This window comes from Malania oleifera, chromosome 6, assembly GCF_029873635.1.
Source record: "Malania oleifera isolate guangnan ecotype guangnan chromosome 6, ASM2987363v1, whole genome shotgun sequence".
Classification (NCBI taxonomy): Eukaryota; Viridiplantae; Streptophyta; class Magnoliopsida; order Santalales; family Ximeniaceae; genus Malania; species Malania oleifera.
The window spans coordinates 30,276,480-30,295,173 of record NC_080422.1 but is presented as its reverse complement, the minus strand read 5'-3'; the positions used below and the strand labels follow the sequence as shown (position 1 = coordinate 30,295,173).

General features: G+C 35.4%; 1 protein-coding gene across 3 annotated transcripts; it reads right to left on the bottom strand.

The window, feature by feature from the left end:
• Positions 1–923: 923 nt before the first annotated feature.
• Positions 924–7,002, bottom strand: LOC131158400 (F-box/kelch-repeat protein At1g57790-like). 3 transcript variants are annotated; one of them, XM_058113247.1, is made up of 2 exons: positions 6,837–7,000; positions 924–2,014 (listed from the first exon to the last, which is right to left on the bottom strand). In XM_058113247.1, the coding sequence occupies exon 2, from the start codon at positions 2,010–2,012 to the stop codon at positions 1,047–1,049; it is 966 nt and encodes a 321-aa protein (XP_057969230.1). In that variant the 5' UTR covers positions 2,013–2,014; positions 6,837–7,000; the 3' UTR covers positions 924–1,046. The 3 variants fall into 3 exon arrangements, 1 of the variants encoding a protein (XP_057969230.1); XR_009137478.1 differs by lacking the exon at positions 924–2,014 and adding an exon at positions 6,034–6,436 and having other exon boundaries at positions 6,837–7,002; XR_009137479.1 differs by lacking the exon at positions 924–2,014 and adding an exon at positions 6,034–6,302 and having other exon boundaries at positions 6,837–7,002.
• Positions 7,003–18,694: the final 11,692 nt, after the last annotated feature.

Below are 18,694 nucleotides of genomic sequence, written 5' to 3'. Positions count from 1 at the left end.
GGGTTAAAATGTTTTTGGCTAAATTTATTATTTCTAGTTTTGATTTATCATCCTATTTTTGAATTTTTTGCAAATTTTGATTTTTTTTTTGAAAATAAAAGAAATAAGCAAAAAAAAAAAAAAAAAAAGTGTTCTTTAATGAATGTTGAGATAAAAAAGAAAAAAACCAAAAAGAAAAAAAGGGGTTGGGGGTGGATGAAAAGATATATTGGTCATTCCGTCAAAGTGAACTATCTATATAGGCCCATATTAATATAATCCCAATAGTGTTATGGTTCAACATGAAATATGATGATTTGCTAACCATTAAGAAATTTTAACTTGATATTCCAAAATATTTGACAAAAAATTCATTTAATTCTAACAAGTTTTGCTTTTGTGGAATGACAACAAAGGTAAATTTAGTACATCTAAGACACATACATTTACAAAAATCAAGTTTTTTTTTTTTTTTGAGTGACGGATATAATTGATCTGCAAAATAAGAGAAATTTGGATTAAGAATAAGAACTAGTTAGTTTGAACCCTTGATAGATATATTTCAATTTTCCCCTCATTTCAGTCAATTTTTTTTTTCAAAAGATAACCCTTTTAAAATAAGTAGCATGAGAAATATTTTTTCCAACATTTTTTAAATTTTTTTCCAGAGGCAAAAAGTCATTTTTATACCGCTTAATACGAATGAAAAGAAAGATTTTAAGATTTGTTAGCATGAAATTTGAACCATGTGTAAATTTCTACTTGTGTTCCTAATGAACATCGCATCATTATCTATAGATATGCAATATTACCCGCATGATTAATTATTTTAATATTACATAACTTATTTTCTAATTTTAAGGTGGAAGATCAAACTTTCTATGATTAAAGTTGCTTTATGTTATGAAATAAAAAATTTTCTAAAGAATTGATTAGACTTATGAGATTATAATTATTGAGCATTAAAGAAAATGTCAATATAAACATAACAGACACATAATCCATCCGAAAGTATGAGTACTTTTTTGTGGTTAGCAACAAAATAATAAATGACAGTACATGGCTAATCAATCTAGTTTAGCATGTTCTTGAATTTCTGGCATAACCCAAAGAGTATCCAACAGATGATGAAATTTTGGAAGGGGTAGAGAAACAGATAAGCTCCTATCTTTAAGATGAAACACATACAGGTTCTTGTCTCGCCGTCCATCAATGTAGTAAATAGCATTTCCCTTAATTCTTGATGCTGCAGAGGAGCAAGAAACAGAGTTTCCCCAATTTCCATCGACGAAAAATGCTCGGTCACCTAAACTTTCCACCTCCAACCAAGTTAAACTTTGGAAGTCCATTTTAAACACCTCCACATCCCGAAGCTTAGCGGCTTCACCAACAAGCGCTGTGATGACAAGATAAAGCTCCCCACCTGATTCAACTAGATGTGCTCCTGACTGTGTAATTCCTGGCAGGGATGGCCAAGGACGTTTCTCCGTTACTAATTTCCTGACAGATACATTGGAGCCAACAAACTCTAAGGTTGCAAGACTTCCTTTGACTTTAGTAAGTCCATAAATTTTGCCATTACAGGTAGTAGGAAACCTCAGCATTTCAAGCAGTGATCCCAGTTCACAATCGATCCATCTGCAATCACCTGGTCGGCAAAACCTGATATAAGGTTCGCCTAAACTCGCAGCAAAAACAACAACAATACAGTTGGGATTGCTAGGAGGCAGCGACAAAACACAAGACTCTAACGTAAATGAATTCCATGGTGGCAGCTCTATTTTTTCCATTGAAACAGGATTAAGTAAAAAAAAGTCATCAGAGTTGATATCCATAATCACCAGCCATCCGTGACAAGAAGCACATATGTATTTTTGGCACATATCAGGTATGCTTTTCACATAATAGCAATCTTCGGCTACGTTGTAGAATGTTTGTGTGGACTTGTGCTTCCCATGAGAAAACACAAGCCATGGGCACTTCAGAGGTGCAGGTGGACGAGTTACACATGACCGGCTGCTAGGAGTTGGCATGCCTGTGTAAAATTAAACAGAAAAAATCAATAGTTAGCAAAAAAGGCATAACATTAATTCTTTAAGAGAAAAACAATATAATGCAATATAATTTGGAAATTCCACACCAAAAAAGAATAATAAAAAATATAAATAATAATAACAACAACAACGTATCCTGATGCTTGTCCTCCAGCAAATCATAGGCAACTATAAAATGACCATCAATACCCAACTTTGTTGTTTACGTTCTTGTATTTACCACCATACTTGTTTGGGCAATCTTAGTTTTGCAAATTTGTTTGGGCAGCCTTTGTTCACCAAATCTGGGGATCAGAAGCCTAGTTTATACTAGAAAAGAAAATTCTAAAAAAAATAAAAATTCAACAAATAAATATTTGCTTATGTCAAATAGAGCCTATGGAACAAACTTGATTCCTTTAAAAAGTATCAAATAGAAGATATCACCAAGTATTAGATATATTATTCACTAGAAGGTATCGATTAGTAATGCACCGATCCACCAAGGAGCAAAACATGAATTTTTTTTCCAGCAATTTGCCCTCAACCTAGAGTCTTCTGCAAGTGGTTGCATTTAAGCAATTAATTAAACAGAACTTCAGGACTATGTTTGGAAGCTTAGATGTCGGATCTTGAATTTGAATTTGTTGGATTTGAAAAAAAAAAAAAAAAAACTTGAAGTAAAATATTTTATTGGTTTTTGGCAAAAGGAGAGACGATGACAATCAGAATGAGACGACACCGGAAAAATGTTGCCGAAAAATCAAGAACCTACTGAGATGACGCCGGAGATTGAACGGTGCACTGAGATGAGGCCGGAGAAGGCAGGCCTGGCCGGAGACTACCCAGAAGTCACTGGACAGACAGGGAGCATGCCGGAGAGGATAACAGATAACAGAGCTCCGGAGAAACTGCTGCGAGCACCGGCGATACTGGAGAAAAATAGCCGAGACGACAGGAAAAACTGAGAACCAGATGTGCAGCGATGCCGGAAAGGGAGACGAATTGCAAAGAAGCAATATTTGAAGTAGCACGATGATGAGTCAGTGCAGGGAGGAACGACCACGACGACGACTTTAGTGGAAGGAGTAGGAGTTCCAACCGAACGACGGCGATGAGGTTCGAACACCAAATGACGTCTGCAGGGAACGACAACATCTGCAGAGGAGGAAGAACACCGAACGAAGACTGAACACTGAGCTGAGAAAAGATCGCCGGAGTAGACAACCGGAACTAGAACAGATGAGATAGAGATGCCCGAAAAAAAAAAAAGAGCTGCGAGATTAACCGAGAGATCTACGAGGAACTTGAGATGAGCCAGAGAAGACTACTGCCGAAAAACACAGAAAGACGAGAGATCTGCAACGACGGAAACGACAAGATTGCTGCCGAAGAAGGAAGAAGAACTGAGAGAGAGACGACGATGGCGAACACAAACGATGACTACCGTCGCGGAACGACGAACGACCTAGCAGCGAATAGCCGCTATATACATAAATGAGTCATTCCAAATTAATATCTACTTTATAATACTTAAAAAATAGAATACATATAAATTCAAATCCAAGATTTGAAATCAATTCCCAAACACATAATACACGTTTATCTTCTTTCATTAAATTTCTCCTGGGGAGTTTCTTCCACGATGGAAGGGTAGAACTTGGAGTTTTCAAGGACACATCCTTCTGATCAAAACTTAACCAACACATTCATTCATGAGTCCACTGTCGAAACAAATTAATGCAGAAGAGAAAGCAAAAAGAGGAGGAAGATGGATGCGAGTCAGTACCAGAGAAGGAGTTGGAGTCGTGGATTGATCAGTGAGGAATGAGTTGGAGAGGGACGACCCTTCCGGTCCTTGTGATTTTGCTTCTGTCTGAATGACTTGGGCCTCAAGCTTCGTGATCGGTGGGAATATGCGAGAAACCATTAAAGTGGAACCTCCTTTTATAGAATAGGAAGTTCTCTATTATCACATTTTTGGAAACACGCAGCTATGACTCGCCAAAAAAAACAAAAACGCCGTTAGGCAAACGCAAGTTTCTCGTTGGGTATGTTTTGCTAATTTTCTTTAGAGTTCGAAATTTTATTTTGTCCAGTTCTGATCTATCTGATAGTTGGAATTCCACCAGCCATGGTTCTCCAATGCTTACTCTATCAGAAGCTGAAATTCTTAAACTAAAGATGAAGTCTTTCCATGAGCAATTCTTTTCTCACATTAATGAAAGGCTTGACTCTGCAAAACGAGCATTGAATCAGGCTCAACTTCATATCCTGAACTCAAACCCAGCTGCTATATCTGACTATCTGAGGCTGCCATAACAAAAAGCTTATCTAGATGTCTGAGGTATTGAAGAAAATTTTTTGAAGCCAAAAGCCTCGGCGTCATGGCTCCAAATAGGTGATCACAACAATAAATTCTTCTCTTCTTCTGTAAATAATAAAAGAGTTAAGACACGAATCAGAACCCAAAACAGTAAACAGATAAATCTTTTGAGGAAATCAATAATGAGCTTCCGAAGTTCTATTCTGATCTGCTTGGCTCTCCTAATGACAAAATTCTGACTTGCAATCCTCTCGTTTAAACTCTCTTTAAATTTATCCTAGGCAAATCACTTCATAAAGAGAAGAGTAAGAAGCTTCCTCTTCCTCGTATGAGAAGGTTCCTGGCCTTGGTACATCATTTATCTGATGAGGCGGCTACTGTCCTATCTTTCTTCAATGACTTAAAGCTTTGCAAACAGGCAAATCCTACTCTTTTAACCCTTATTCTTAAAATTAAAAACCTGGCTTATCCTTCTGATTTCAGGCCTATATCTTCTGCATTATTTTGTACAAGTGTATTAGTAAGATCATGGCCAACAGACTCCACAGTTGCTCGAGTTCTTTTGTTAGCCCCAGCTACAAATGAGTCGAGCCGCTCTTGAGTTAGCTAATTGGTGCTCAACTTGATAATGGCTCGCTCCAACTCATTTATTAAGTCAAACAAGCTGAGCATGAGCTCAAGTTTTGAGCTCGTCAATTGAAAGAGTCAAGCTCGAAGTTATTCGTATTCGACTTGTTAGGCTCATGACCCAATTCATTTAACAGCTTGCGAACTGGCTCGTTTATCAATTCGTTAAAAACTCATGAACAAACTTGATATTAGGTTCATAAACTAGCACGATATTAGGCTTGTGAACAAACTCAATATTAATCACACTAAATTTGATTTTAAATTTTTTACTTTAAAATATATATATATATATATATATATATATATCTCATATTATAATCATTAATTATCAATAAATTTAATTAGCTAAATGGCTTTGCTCATTTATTTGTTTGGAATGAGCTTTAGTTAAGTCAAGTAACATCAATAAATTTATTAATAAAATCAATAAATTTATTAGTTAAATTTATTAATTATCAATAAATATTCTCTGAAACAGAAAATAATATGCTCGAGCTGGAGATGGTTGAGTATTACTAATAGAGCTCAAGCTTGGCTCATTTATATGTAAAATGAACTTTAGTCGAATCAAGCTCGAGTTATATATGCTGAACGACTTAAACACGAACAGAAAACTTTAAGTCAAAGCTCCAGCTGACCTTCAGCTCAACTCAAAATTGCTTATAAACAAATGAGTTCAGCTCAAGCTCAAGTTCGCCACTGCACGGCTCATAGCAATTGTACTGATAAGAATCTGGTTGTTGAGTGAGGGGGAATAAAAGCAATATTTTAAAGAACATAAATGGAGGGAAAGCAATAACTTTAATTTCTACATGCATGTTTTTATTAATTACAGAGAAAAAGAAAATGAGAGTTTAGATTCAGAGAGCTTCAAATAGACAGTGAGGAAAGAGAAAATTTTCAATCTCCTTCCATCCCAAAAAAGTAGAACTTTCAAACAAAAGTATTATTAAACTTTCTCTGCATTTTCTTCCCTTTCCCTCCTTCTCCTTCCTTCCAAAACAGATACGGTTTGATATTTGAGTTTTTAAATTTATGAACAATTAAAGATATCAAAAGCACGTATTTTTAGGAGAAATCAAAAGTAGCTTTGTAAAGTAGATAGAACAAAGAGAACCAAAGTAGAACAGAAGAGAAACTCATGTGAGCAAAGAGACAAATAAAGATTTGACTTCTCTCAAAACTCTAAAACCTAAACCCCAATACACCCAGTCTCTCACTTATTTGAAGAAGTGGCTCATCAGAGAACCATACAAATAAAGTATACAATTATCATTCAAATAAATTCAGCTACAGGTAGAGATCCATCCCGCCCGGATGCTAATTTCTTCTTCCTGGCGTGGTTAAAGAATTGGGAAGCCATGTTAGAATTTGTATATACTGTAGTTACCCATCTTCACAATATCGCTCCAATGTTTCAAGGGGTGAGACCATAAGGTAACTATCCCTTTGTCAACATATAACACTTCTGCAGAAAAAGAATCAAAGTTCTTCATCCTTCATTACATTCAACCAGGATATAACAATTCTAAACAAAGACTGTTGACGATCAAGTCGGAAAAACTCCATTGTTGTTACACACGAACAGACGCAAGAAAAAACCCTAGACGGTCCTAAACAAAAAGGTAGGGAGAAAAAAACACAACTACAGAAGCAACGGCACCGGGCTAAAAGGGTTTAGACTGTTTAGTTTATCATCCAAAATAAAATAATCACACGTTCGTAGTCAAGTCATCGAGATTAAACTGAAAAGGGACTACAGAAGAAATCAATATCAAACCCTAACCAAAATCAGATTTACAATATTAAATCCAAAACAAACACAGAGAGTAAAATCAAAAACAAAAGGTGAAAAGAAATCATACAACCTCTCGATTATATTCCCCGGCGTCAGCGATATGGAAAGACACAGAAATTATGATCACAGTCTGTGCTAGGTTTCGTCTGTTCGCAGCTTCTTCACCTTCGAACTGGGAAAATTATCAAAACCAAATGAGATCTGAGAGTTCTTGCTCTGCTCCCATGGCCATCCAGAAGAGTAAAGAGGCAAGGGGGATATTTATAGCCTTTTTCCAGACATATGTCGGTGCTTCTGAATATATGTGACATGGCGCTTTATAGTCCGTAGGATTGGACACGTAGTACTGGAAGCTTCCCCAGCCGGACGATCCCGCCTATCGCCCAAGAATTGCCGTTGAGGGTCTAGCATTTTGACTTTTCAAAGGAAATTTAAATTTCCCTTTCCTTTCCTTTCTCCCCGATACATTCCAAGGTTGGAATATAATTTTAGTTTTCCATTTTTAAAATTTCCTGAACAATTACGAAAAAAAATAGCTAATTTTTTTTTTTCATTTTTACAACATTTGTTGATCAATGAGCAACGACAAATAGTTATATTTTTTATTTCTAGTTTTTAAAGTAATTACAAAATTACAACCTTATTTTCCAATTTTTGAAACTTGTAAAGAAAAGATGAAAAGCACATTTTTTTTATTGCTTTTCTAAAATTCTAACTCTTACTTTGCATCTGCCATTCATATCTCAAACTTTTATTTGTATGAATTATCTATAAATTTTATTTAAAATTCATACAAATTTGAATTCAAGCTCCAAAATCTATAATCTCAAATATTATCTTATGTAAAATTTGAAATTTTGAAAAATAAGTTTTTTTGTGATTATTTTAAAATTTTAAAAAATTGAACATTTAAACAAATTTTTTACATTCTGCATTTTTAGTATGAATCTTTAAAAGCTAAAAAATAAGCTAAATTTTTCTATAATTTTTTGGAAATTTAAAATTTAAAAATAAAAAATATTTTCCACAACTATGGACTTTGACACAAACATACCCCCTCGATTTTGGTAAGTAGGTCAAGGTCCAAACTCTAAAGGATCCCAAAGTCATTAAAAAATAAAAAAGGAAAAACTAAACAGGGACTTACCTTCCACAATGTGCCCTTTCATAAGCAAGCCTTCCTTTGGATTAAAGCCTCACATCACTAATCATAAGAAGGTTACTATTTGTAGACAACCCATTTTGTTTGGAGTTTATATAACACAAATTAGACAAAATTTATTAATACAATAAAGTGAGAAAATTCAGGAAAAATAAAAATACAGGGAAATTAAATTTTTACATTAAAAATAAAAAAAAAATAAAAAAGGAAATATGAAACAAAAAGGTGGGCTAGATTCTCTACGCTTAAATCTACACGTATACACAAAAGAATGTCAGCTAAGAAATCGGAATAAAGGTTAATAATTTTTTTTTTTAAAAATGTGATTGAACAATTTAAATTGATTTGCCAATTTAATTAGCCAATTAGTTTAAGTTTGATTGATCAATTTAAAACTAATTGATTAATCAAATTTAAATCAAGTTGCTTCTTAAGCCTATAAATAGAGAACTTCAGAAGGACAAAAACACTGAAATAAGAAATGAGTAGCTTATTGAAGAAAAATTGAGAAAGAACTGTTGAGAGTCTTGAATTGTAGAAATAGTGGGAAATTGACAGCAAGGAAATCAGGCAGAGTACGGGCAAAGGAGGAAACAAGATAGCATTATGAAGCAAGTGGTTGGTTCCTTAAAAATATGTGTTATTCTATTTAATTTTAGGCATGTTTAAAAATTAAATTCTAGAATTTTAGTTTAAACAATCTTAGAACATAAGTCGATATTGGGGGGGTTTTTTTTTCCCTTAACATTTTTGTAAAGTGGAGCTATAGTTTTCAAATCGAATCTTGAGTTTCAAACAAGGGGTGTCACTTTTTACCTTCCCCAGCTGCCCGAATACTCAGTTCAAAAATACCTCAAGCGACCGAATCGTCATGTTCGGCAGATTGAACTGTGAATCGGGCAACCGAACCTTGAGCTGTTTGGAAAATCGCCTTGGCTTCAGCCAATCAAACTTAACCTCAGGCACCCGAATCCAAAGCTGAACTTTTTTATTTGTGTCTGTTCGGGCTACCAGCCCAAAGGATCGGGTGAACAAATCTCTAGGGTTGCTTTATTTTTAACAGCAATAATTAGGGGAAAACTGGGTTAAATTATAATTAAACATTTTCTAATAATCCCAACAGGTCACCAAGGGTCAAAATTCAAGGGCACCCTATATATACCTCTCACTTGACTCAATTAGCAAGTGATTAGTAAAAGTGATTTAGGAAATTTCCTCTCAAATTTTTATACTTCTTTTGCTATATACTTTACATTCCAAGCACATAGTTTTTAATACTCTCTTTGATACTCACTTGAAAATATCTTTTTGAAATAGAGAGTTTAGTGCATCTTCAAATTATTCTCTTGGCAAATACTCTCACATACTTATACATTTTGAAAATCAATTTTTGAGAGTTTCTGCTTGTTTGATCTTTCCCATAATATTTCATATATAAATATTTGATTGGGAAGATCTTGTTTTTGGCTTGCTAGGCTTGGCATTCAAATTGCAAGACTTGAAAGCTTGCATATAATATTTGATATTGTTTTGCAAGCCTCAATCCAAAATATCTATTGTGCTTTATATTTAGAACATCCTTGAGATATTTGATTTAGGTTGTATTAAACTTCCTTTGATTATTCGTTCATTGAATATAATATCTTGTATCAAAGGTTGTACTCTCACATATACATACAATCTCACATCTTAGAGAGTTCATAGAGTGGATCTCACTTGAGCATTAAATCTATATCATCTGTAAGTGCACATATTTGGATCATATTGTTGTACAAATCTGCTTGTGTTAGAAGCACCTTTACTTGTACGAAAAAGCTTATTTGATTGTAATCCAAGCATGGCCTGAGGTGGGAATTCTCCTCCCCGTAATGAGAGTGTGTAAAGGTTGAGGTCAGTCCTGGTAATTTGACCTAGTTGTAACCGGTGCCGCTCCACCCGTTAAATGAGCATTAGTGGTAATCCTCGGGCTTGCAAGCTGAGGCGAGGACGTAGGCACGTTTGCCAAACCTCGATAACATATTCGGTGTCACTTTTACTTTACATGCTTTATATTCTCTTTCTTGCTTGATTCAATCTCTTTGCTGAATATATTGCATATCTAGTTGACTAGTAATTGTATTTGATTGAAAGATACTGAAATTGTGTTGCAAGTGTTGAAGAGAGATTAATTTATCGTCTCTTCAACTTCATACGTAATTGGACTGCCCCTAGGTTGTGCATTACTGCTGTTGAGTTAGATAAACCTAGGAAGAATTTTTAAATCTCCAACTCATCCCCCTCTTGGGATTGCACCAAAGTAAACAATTGGTATCAAAGCCTCGTCTCTTAGACTTAAGCGTTATTTTGTAAAAGATCATGATGGCTTTTGTCGGTGCATCCCCATTTTGTGAGGGAAGATAATCTACGAATCCTCTAGTGTTTTACGGTGAAAACTTCACTGAATGAAAATTTAGAATGACTATATTTGTTAAAGCTTTAAATTGGAGGATTTGAAAAATTATTGCTCACGGAAATGTTGTGCCTATGAAAACCATTGATTTTGTTGAAGTTCCCAAATTATAAAATGACTTAAATGATGATGACATGAATTTAATGCAAATAAATTTTGATGGCATGAACACTTTGTTGTATGCTTTAGATTCTAACATCCTTCATGAAGTTATGGCATGTCATAGTACTAAAGAAATATGGGAGGAACTTGAAAAGAGGTATGGTGAAATTAAGCAAAAAAAGGGTATCACTTCGAGCAAGTCAAGCTCAAAGGAAAATGGGTGCTTTATTGCCTTAACCGACGAAGAGGTAAATTTGTCTCCCTCCACCTCATTAAATGATTCATGCAATGATCGTGTTAAATGTGATGAGACTTCTTAGAGTGATTATTGTAGTGAATCTAATGGTGATAGCATGCCAACTTATGAGGAACTCAAACAAGAATACATTAAAACTCATAAGTCACTCGTTAAAGCACTTAAACGCTATATTGTTTTGAAAGACAAGAATGATACATCATTGAAAGAAATTGAATCAAAAATTCTTTTTGAAAAAGAAAATGATTTTAAAATCAAAAAGTTAGTAAACAAGAATGAAATGTTGGAAAAAGAGTTGGATATCTTGAAATCTCAAATCTCTAGTGATAATGAAAAGGATTGTCTTATTTAAGAACTTGAGTGTAAAGAAAAAACAATGTCCAAAGAATTCATAAAAATAGAAGGTGTTTGCAAGGGCTTAAAAGATCTAAAAATGCAATACCTGGAAAGAAAAATGGAGGATCAAGACAAGATCATCTATACATTCACTAGGGGCAAAGAAAACTTTGACAAACTCTTAGGATCACAAAAGATGACCTTAGACAAAGAAGGTATAGGGTTCAATGGAATTAAAAATAGAAAGAGGAAGAACCAATACATGGGGTACTTTGTAAGAGAATCTAAACATTATGCTAGTACCTCCTCCAGTCCTTATACTCACACCACATGGATTTTGTGTAAAAAGAAGGGACATATAAAGTTTGATTGCACATTCAAAAGAAAAGGTGTGAAAATGAAACAAGTATGGAGAGTCAAAGAAAAACCTGAATTCATCTCACCATGACTCTAGGGGAACTGAATGAAAAAAGGTCAAAATTGGTGCACTAAATAATTCAAAAGTTAGGCATCTAAATCATTTGGCTTATCTTTTCTAAGAAAAGGTCAAAAAGGGAGGGTTAACTGGGTTTGGTCAGCTGAACTCATTTCAACCTAAATTCATTGGTCGATTGAATGGGTATGTTTACCTGTGTTGACTGCCTCGGGCGCTAAAAAATTCTCGTTGAAAAGAGGTTTGGGCAACCAAATTTGTGGTTCGGTAGATCGGAGCAGAACCTTGGGTGACCGAAGCATAGGGTATGAACGTTACATCAGTTCGGTCAACCGAACTCAAATTGAACTATTGTTTTTAGGCAACCGATGATAAGAATATGAAAAGTCAATAGGTTTCAGCCAATCGACCTCAAATTCAACCATCTAAATAGACTCAGTCTCCGCCACTCTTAATGTGGATCGCTCAACTGAACCCTTTATCGGGTGACCGAATCCACGATCTATATATGTAATAGGCGCAAAAACTGTTTCATTTTTTCTGTGTCTTTCAAAGCAACCTAAGGGCTGCTCTCTTATCAGTGCTCCCTATTCCTTATATCACCTTTGTTTCTCTCAAAAATCATCATCCTACCACGTCTAGAGCCCTAAGACACGTTGAATCTGGTACCGCTCTTGACGAATGGTTCATCTTAGTGGATCGAAGGATCAAGTATGAAAGGACCTTTATGCTTAAGGAGCCAATCCTAAGTAACATCCTCGACATTGAGTTTATGCAAAATCACTTCAATAATGTCTTGGAAATGTTTAAATATCATGGTTGGTATAATTTCATCATCTATTAAGCTAAAGGGATGTATCCCACTCCTGTGAGATTATTCTATGCTAATTTAGGACAGAATGATATGGGGGGGGGGGTACTATTCTAGGGTTTTTGAGACTGACATTTGGTTTGATGATGAATATATTGTTGAGAACTTTGATGTTCAGAGAGGAGAGGTTGACTGCCCAGATCATGTATCCACTTGGATAAATGAGCAAGGGTTCACAATGGAAAGATTTGTAATCTTGTAATGACTAATCATGTGGTTGATCTAAATCATACTCCCAGGTATAGATCCTAAAAACTTAAGGAAAAATTTGTTCACCACTTGATTACATACAATATTTTGCCAAAGTTTGGATCCAAAGATCACATATCTTATCTAGACTGCTTTGTGATGTGGTGCCTCTTCATGAGGAAGAAGCTAGATCTGCCAAAACTAATCCAGAAATGGATATTTATCAAAACTGTTGGGAAAAGAATCATCCTGCCATATAGGGGCATCTTAAATAGGATCTTTGTAAGAGAGAAAGCCACCATAACACCTTACTCAGTACTTAAAAAGGTGAAGAGCTCAGATCTATTCTCCTCTACCACTTAAAATTAATGGGATATAAGCAACATATGGTTGCCAACCATTCCAGAGAGAATAGGAGGTCCACTAGAAGCTCCTTAAGATCAGCCTCACATGCCCTCAAACGCAAAAATCATTGCTGCTATTACTGGTCTCACTGCCTCCTTTAATGAATTTAAGGGGTCTATGCAGAGTGAGATAAGGGAGCCAGCTACCACATCCTATGTGAGGCACACTGAGCTTCACCCTCAGTTTACAGAATCTGAATTGGTCATAAAGGCAAATTTTCACATTCTTGATGAACGCCTAAGGGATCTAAATGAGAATGATGAAGACGAAGAGCATATGGATGTGAGTGATGATGAAGAAGGACCTGCAGATGGTGAGATATAAAGGAGACATGTAGTGTCAGCTGATTCTCTCTTTTCCTTTTTGCTTATATACATGTTGACTTTGTAATATTGATACTGCTTTTATTTTACTTTTGCACTACATTTTCACCCACCACACTCACATACTGATGATGATTGCTTTCTTTTTATGGTGGTTGATTTGATTTATCACATGATGGCATGCACTTTTAAATTTCTCTTAATATTCTGTCTGAATGTTGATGCCTCATACATGGCAGATGCAGTGGATGTGTATTGCATGCTGGTAGTGAATTATAGGTTATTGCATGCTCAAACTAAATAATATATTGCTTGCTTGAATCTATTTGGTGTAGGTTTTATAGGAAATTTCCTGTTTACAGACAGTACGCTGCCAAAATTTAGTCAGATATTTCCCAAAATAATCAAATCATGTGTTAAAAGTTTATGCGTCCGCATGTAGAACTTGATTTGAATTTGAATTGCTTGCATGATTATACACTTTGCTTCAATTAACAAGTAATATCTTAGCTTGAGTATGGTTTTGAATTCATTACTGGTTAGGTACTTTAAAGCATTTGACTTAAATGGCATCTGGATGATGCAAAATCTATAAGGATTATATGATATAACTAGGTTTCGCAAGCAGGTTTATATGGGAAAAAGTTATATTTTTAAACAAAATTTTGCTCAAATTTTTCTAAAACACATCTCCAATTGCATACATCCTATGTTTTATAAAAATTAAACACTATGGACTTACTTGCTTTGTTGTGTTGTTTTTTAGTCCAAAATTTGTTTGCGTTCCTAGAACATCCCATTGCATTCTTCTTGACTATATTCAGTATGGATTGTTCTGGTAAATTGTGAACACCTTGCTGGACTTGAATCCAAATTTCAGTGGCTCGTATGCTTCGTAAACTCTTATTTGAAACCTAGCCTGGCTCTCAAATTGAAAAGGGGAGCTTTTGTTTTAAAATTATATCTCCTTAGGGCTATCCAATTTTTTTTTCTTTTTTGCAAATATTATCCCCAAATGCTTGTTGATTGTTTCCAAAGGTGGATTCCTTTTAAAGTCCATTCTGTAAGAGATGATCTTAAATGATGAATTATTTTTTCTTGATGATGCTTTATAAGCTTCAAAATATTAATTTCTTGTACTAAAAAATTATAAGAATAGATAAAGTGCATAAACAAAGGGGGAGCCACATACTACGATTCTGAAATCCCTTATCAATTCTAGCACTTACATTCATGTTCCTAATGTATATATTGAAATGTTTGCTTCATATTGATCATGAATGTTGGATGTGTTTGAATCTTTGCATGCACTACTTTGGACTATATTGAATATCTTGCATGTATTGATATTGAGCTAAGCTTACAATTCATCAGGTCTTTGATTTAGTTTTGGGAATCGCTCTATTTTCAAACGACATGTTGCCAAAATTTCAAAAATAATCAAAATTAAATCTTATATATCTGAATTCTTTTTGTGTTTACTTTCCTACCTTAGCCCCTTCTTGCTGATGTCAAAAGGGGGATAAGTATCTAATGTAAATTTGGGAAAGCAAAATACATATCAGAATTGAATTGAGCTTTATTGACAACTAAGAATTAAATGCATAATTTTTGTATGCTAGTCTTCCTTTGTCATATGTCATATGCTTGTACTTCAAATTTATATTATGTGCATATACTTAGGGGGAGTCTATTTGGCTTTGCCCACTTTTGCAAATTGTTTTTGTCATCATCAAAAAGGGGGAGAATGTTGACTCTATGAGTCTGATCCGATTTTGATTATGACAAAACCAATGTTTCTCACCTGTGCACTGAGCTTCTTGAATAGGTTCATACTTAGCATGCACTAATGGTAGGAACTCAAGGAAGCCATACAGACCTTGAAGATCATGTTCCACATATGGCATTTGGAGAAGCAAAAGAATGAAGCTCTCTCTGTTATTGTAATTTGCATTTAATTTTACTTGGTATGTAATATAATATGGTCTATAATAACTGCATGATAGGACTAAATGCTCAAGAGGTCATAGATCGACACTTAGGTCCCTACACATCAATGACAAAAATCCCCAAAAACTCACAAGTCAGTGTATGCAATCAGGGGTGAACTTAAATAAAAAAGAGGACCTATTTCTTAAGTTTGAAAAGGTTTCGGGAGACCAAAGCTAGCGTGTTAAAAATGCCTCGGTCGACCGAATAGCTAGAAAGTCAACAAAGTTGATTGTTGCCTGGGCGACTGTACTCAAATGAATATACTGTTCATGGTTGACTGAACATAAGGGATGTCACATTTTACCTTCCCTAGGCACCCGAATACTCAATTCAAAAATACCCTGAGCGACCGAATCATCATATTTGGTAGACCGAACTATGAATTAGGCAACCAAACCTCGAGTGGTTTGGAACATCACTTTAACTTCAGCCAACTGAACTTAACCTCAGGCACCCGAATCCAAAACTGAACTTTTCTATCTATGTCTGTTCGCCCTAAGGACCGGACGACAAAATCTCTCGGGTTGCCTTATTTTTAACTGTAGTAATCAAGGGTAAATTTGGTTAAATTGTAATTAACATTTTCTAATATTCCCAACAGGTCCCCAACGGTCAAAATTCAAGGGCACCCTATATATACCTCTCATTTGACTCAATTAGCAAGTGATTAGAAAAAGTGATTAGCAAATTTCGTCTCAAATTTTTATACTTCTTTTTGCTAAATACTTTACATTCCAAGCACTTATTTTTTAATACTCTCTTTGATACTCACTTGAAAATGTCTTTTTGAAATAGAGAATTTAGTGCATATTTAAATCATTCTCTTGGCAAACACTCTCACATACTCATAAGTTTTGAAAATCTATTTTTGAGAGCTCCTGCTTGTTTGAACTTTCCCATAATATTTCATATATAAATATTTGATTGGGAAGATCTGTTTTTTGGCTTGCTTGTCTTGGCATTCAAATTGCAAGACTTGAAAGCTTGCATGTAATCTTTGATATTGTTTTGCAAGTCTCAATCTAGAATATCTATTGTGCTTTACATTTAGAATGTCCTTGAGATATTTGATTTAGGTTGTGTTAAACTTCTTTTGATTATTCGTTCGTTGAATATAATATCTTGTATCAAAAGTTGTACTCTCATATATACATACACTCTCACATCTTAGAGAGTTCACATATTGGATCCCACTTGAGCATTAAATCCATATCATCTATGAGTGCACATATTTGGATCATATTATTGTACAAATCTGCTTGTACTAGAAGCACCTTTACTTGTACGAAAAAGCTTTGATTGTAATCCAGGCATGGCCTGAGGTGGGAATTCTCTGCCTCGTTAGGAGAGTGTGTAAAGGTTGAGGTCAGCCCTAGTAATTTGACCTAGTTGTAACCGGTGCCGCTCCACCCATTTAGTGAGCATTAGTGGTAATCCTTAGGCTTGCGAGCTAAGGCAGGGACGTAGACACGTTTGCCAAACCCCAATAACATATTCAGTGTCACTTATACTTTACTTGCTTTTATTATAATTCTTGCTTGATTCAATCTCTTTGCCAAATATACTACATATCTGGTTGACACATAATTTTATTTGATTGAGAGATACTGGAACTATGTTGCATGTGCTAAAAATAGATTGATTTATCATCTTTGAAACTTCATACGTAATTAGACTACCTTTAGGTTGTGCATTACTGCTACTAGGTTAGATAAACCTAGGAAGAATTTTTAAATCTCCAATTCACCCCCCTTTTGGGATTGCACCAAAGTCAACACACTCCCAACTGACGTCATTGCTCATTGGCTATGACCTCCAGGGCTATCTTGATAGTATCATTGTATGTCCGTTATGAACACTTTCTACTAGCACCTCTTCTTTCGGTTCATCTTTTGCAAGTGCCTCCAATTTGTCTTTTTGGTGTTGGCTGAAGCAAGATAAGATGATCCTTCATGCCATCCTTGCATCTGTCTCCAAACTAGTTATGCCACTCATTGCCGCTTCAACCACTACTCATGATGCTTGATCCAAGTTGCAAAGATTGTATGTCAATCATTCATGTACTTGTGTTTTGCAACTTAAAGAGGAGTTAACTCTCATTCAACGAGAGTCCTGCTCGGTCTTGGAATATTTCTATGCCATCGAGGTTTTAGTTGATGAACTTGCTGTGATTGACTCTTTCATCTCAGTGGATGACATTACTCTGTATGCACTCAATGGTCTTGATCCTAAATTTCATGAGATTGTAGCACCTATTCGGGCACGTGAGACTTCTCTAACATTTAAGGAGCTTTATAACATGTTGGCTAGACATGAAAGCTACTTGAGACGTGTTGACGCTTCTAATTCTACCCTGGTTGCCCCTACAAACACCACTCATCACTTCACTACAACTTCCCCATTTAACCACAATCAACATTCCAACCCTGGTTCCTATTATTAGCGTTGCTCTAACTCTAGCCGCTATAATTGCAAAGAGTAGCTTGGCCAGCCCCAGCTTATTTGTCAGCTATGTGACAAAGTGGGACACTAGGCCAACACTTGTCACTCGACTTCAGGGGTGAAGTCTGTCAATTGTGCTACTACCAACGAGTCCACCAACAAAAAAATGGCTTGTGGATTTCGCTGCTTCTCACAACATCACCTCTAATCTTGCCAATCTCTCTATTCACTCGGAGTATAATGGAATGGATGAGGTCATAATTGGTGATGGCTCAGGTTTGCAAGTCACTCATGTTTGCTCTATGACTCTTCCCTCTTTCTCGAAGCCTTTTAAATTGACTACTACTATTTCTGTTCCTAATATTCACAAGAACTTAATCTCCGTTATAATTTCACTCGTAGTAATAATGTCTATCTTGAGTTTCACCCATTTTACTTTCTTATGAAGGATCAAAGCACGGGGGCAACTCTTTTTTGCGGTAAATGTCAGGATGGTGTCTATCCAATGCTAATGGCTTCTTCCGCTACCAAGTCTTCTATTTTAGCTTTTGTTGGTGAACGAACAACATCTAACACTTGGCATAGATGACTTGGGCATCCATCAAATAAAGTAGTTGATTTTTTTATTTGTACTTTTTCCCTTCAAGTTGTAGTGTTTCGTGTCTCTTCATCATCTATTTGTAATGCTTGTCAATGCAATAAAAGTCACCAGTTGCCTTTCTCTTCCACTTCTCTTGTTAGCACTCATCCTCTTAAATACATTTGTACTGATGTTTGGGAGCCTACGACTTCCACTTCACTTGATGGGTTTCGATTTTATGTCTTGTTTGTTGATCACTTTACCAAGTATAGTTGGTTGTTTCCTATTTGTCGAAATAGTGATGTTGCTCCATTTTTTGTCAATTGAAAGGCCTACTTGAAAAGTAATTTGGTTTTCAAATCAAAAACTTGTACTTTGATAATGGGGC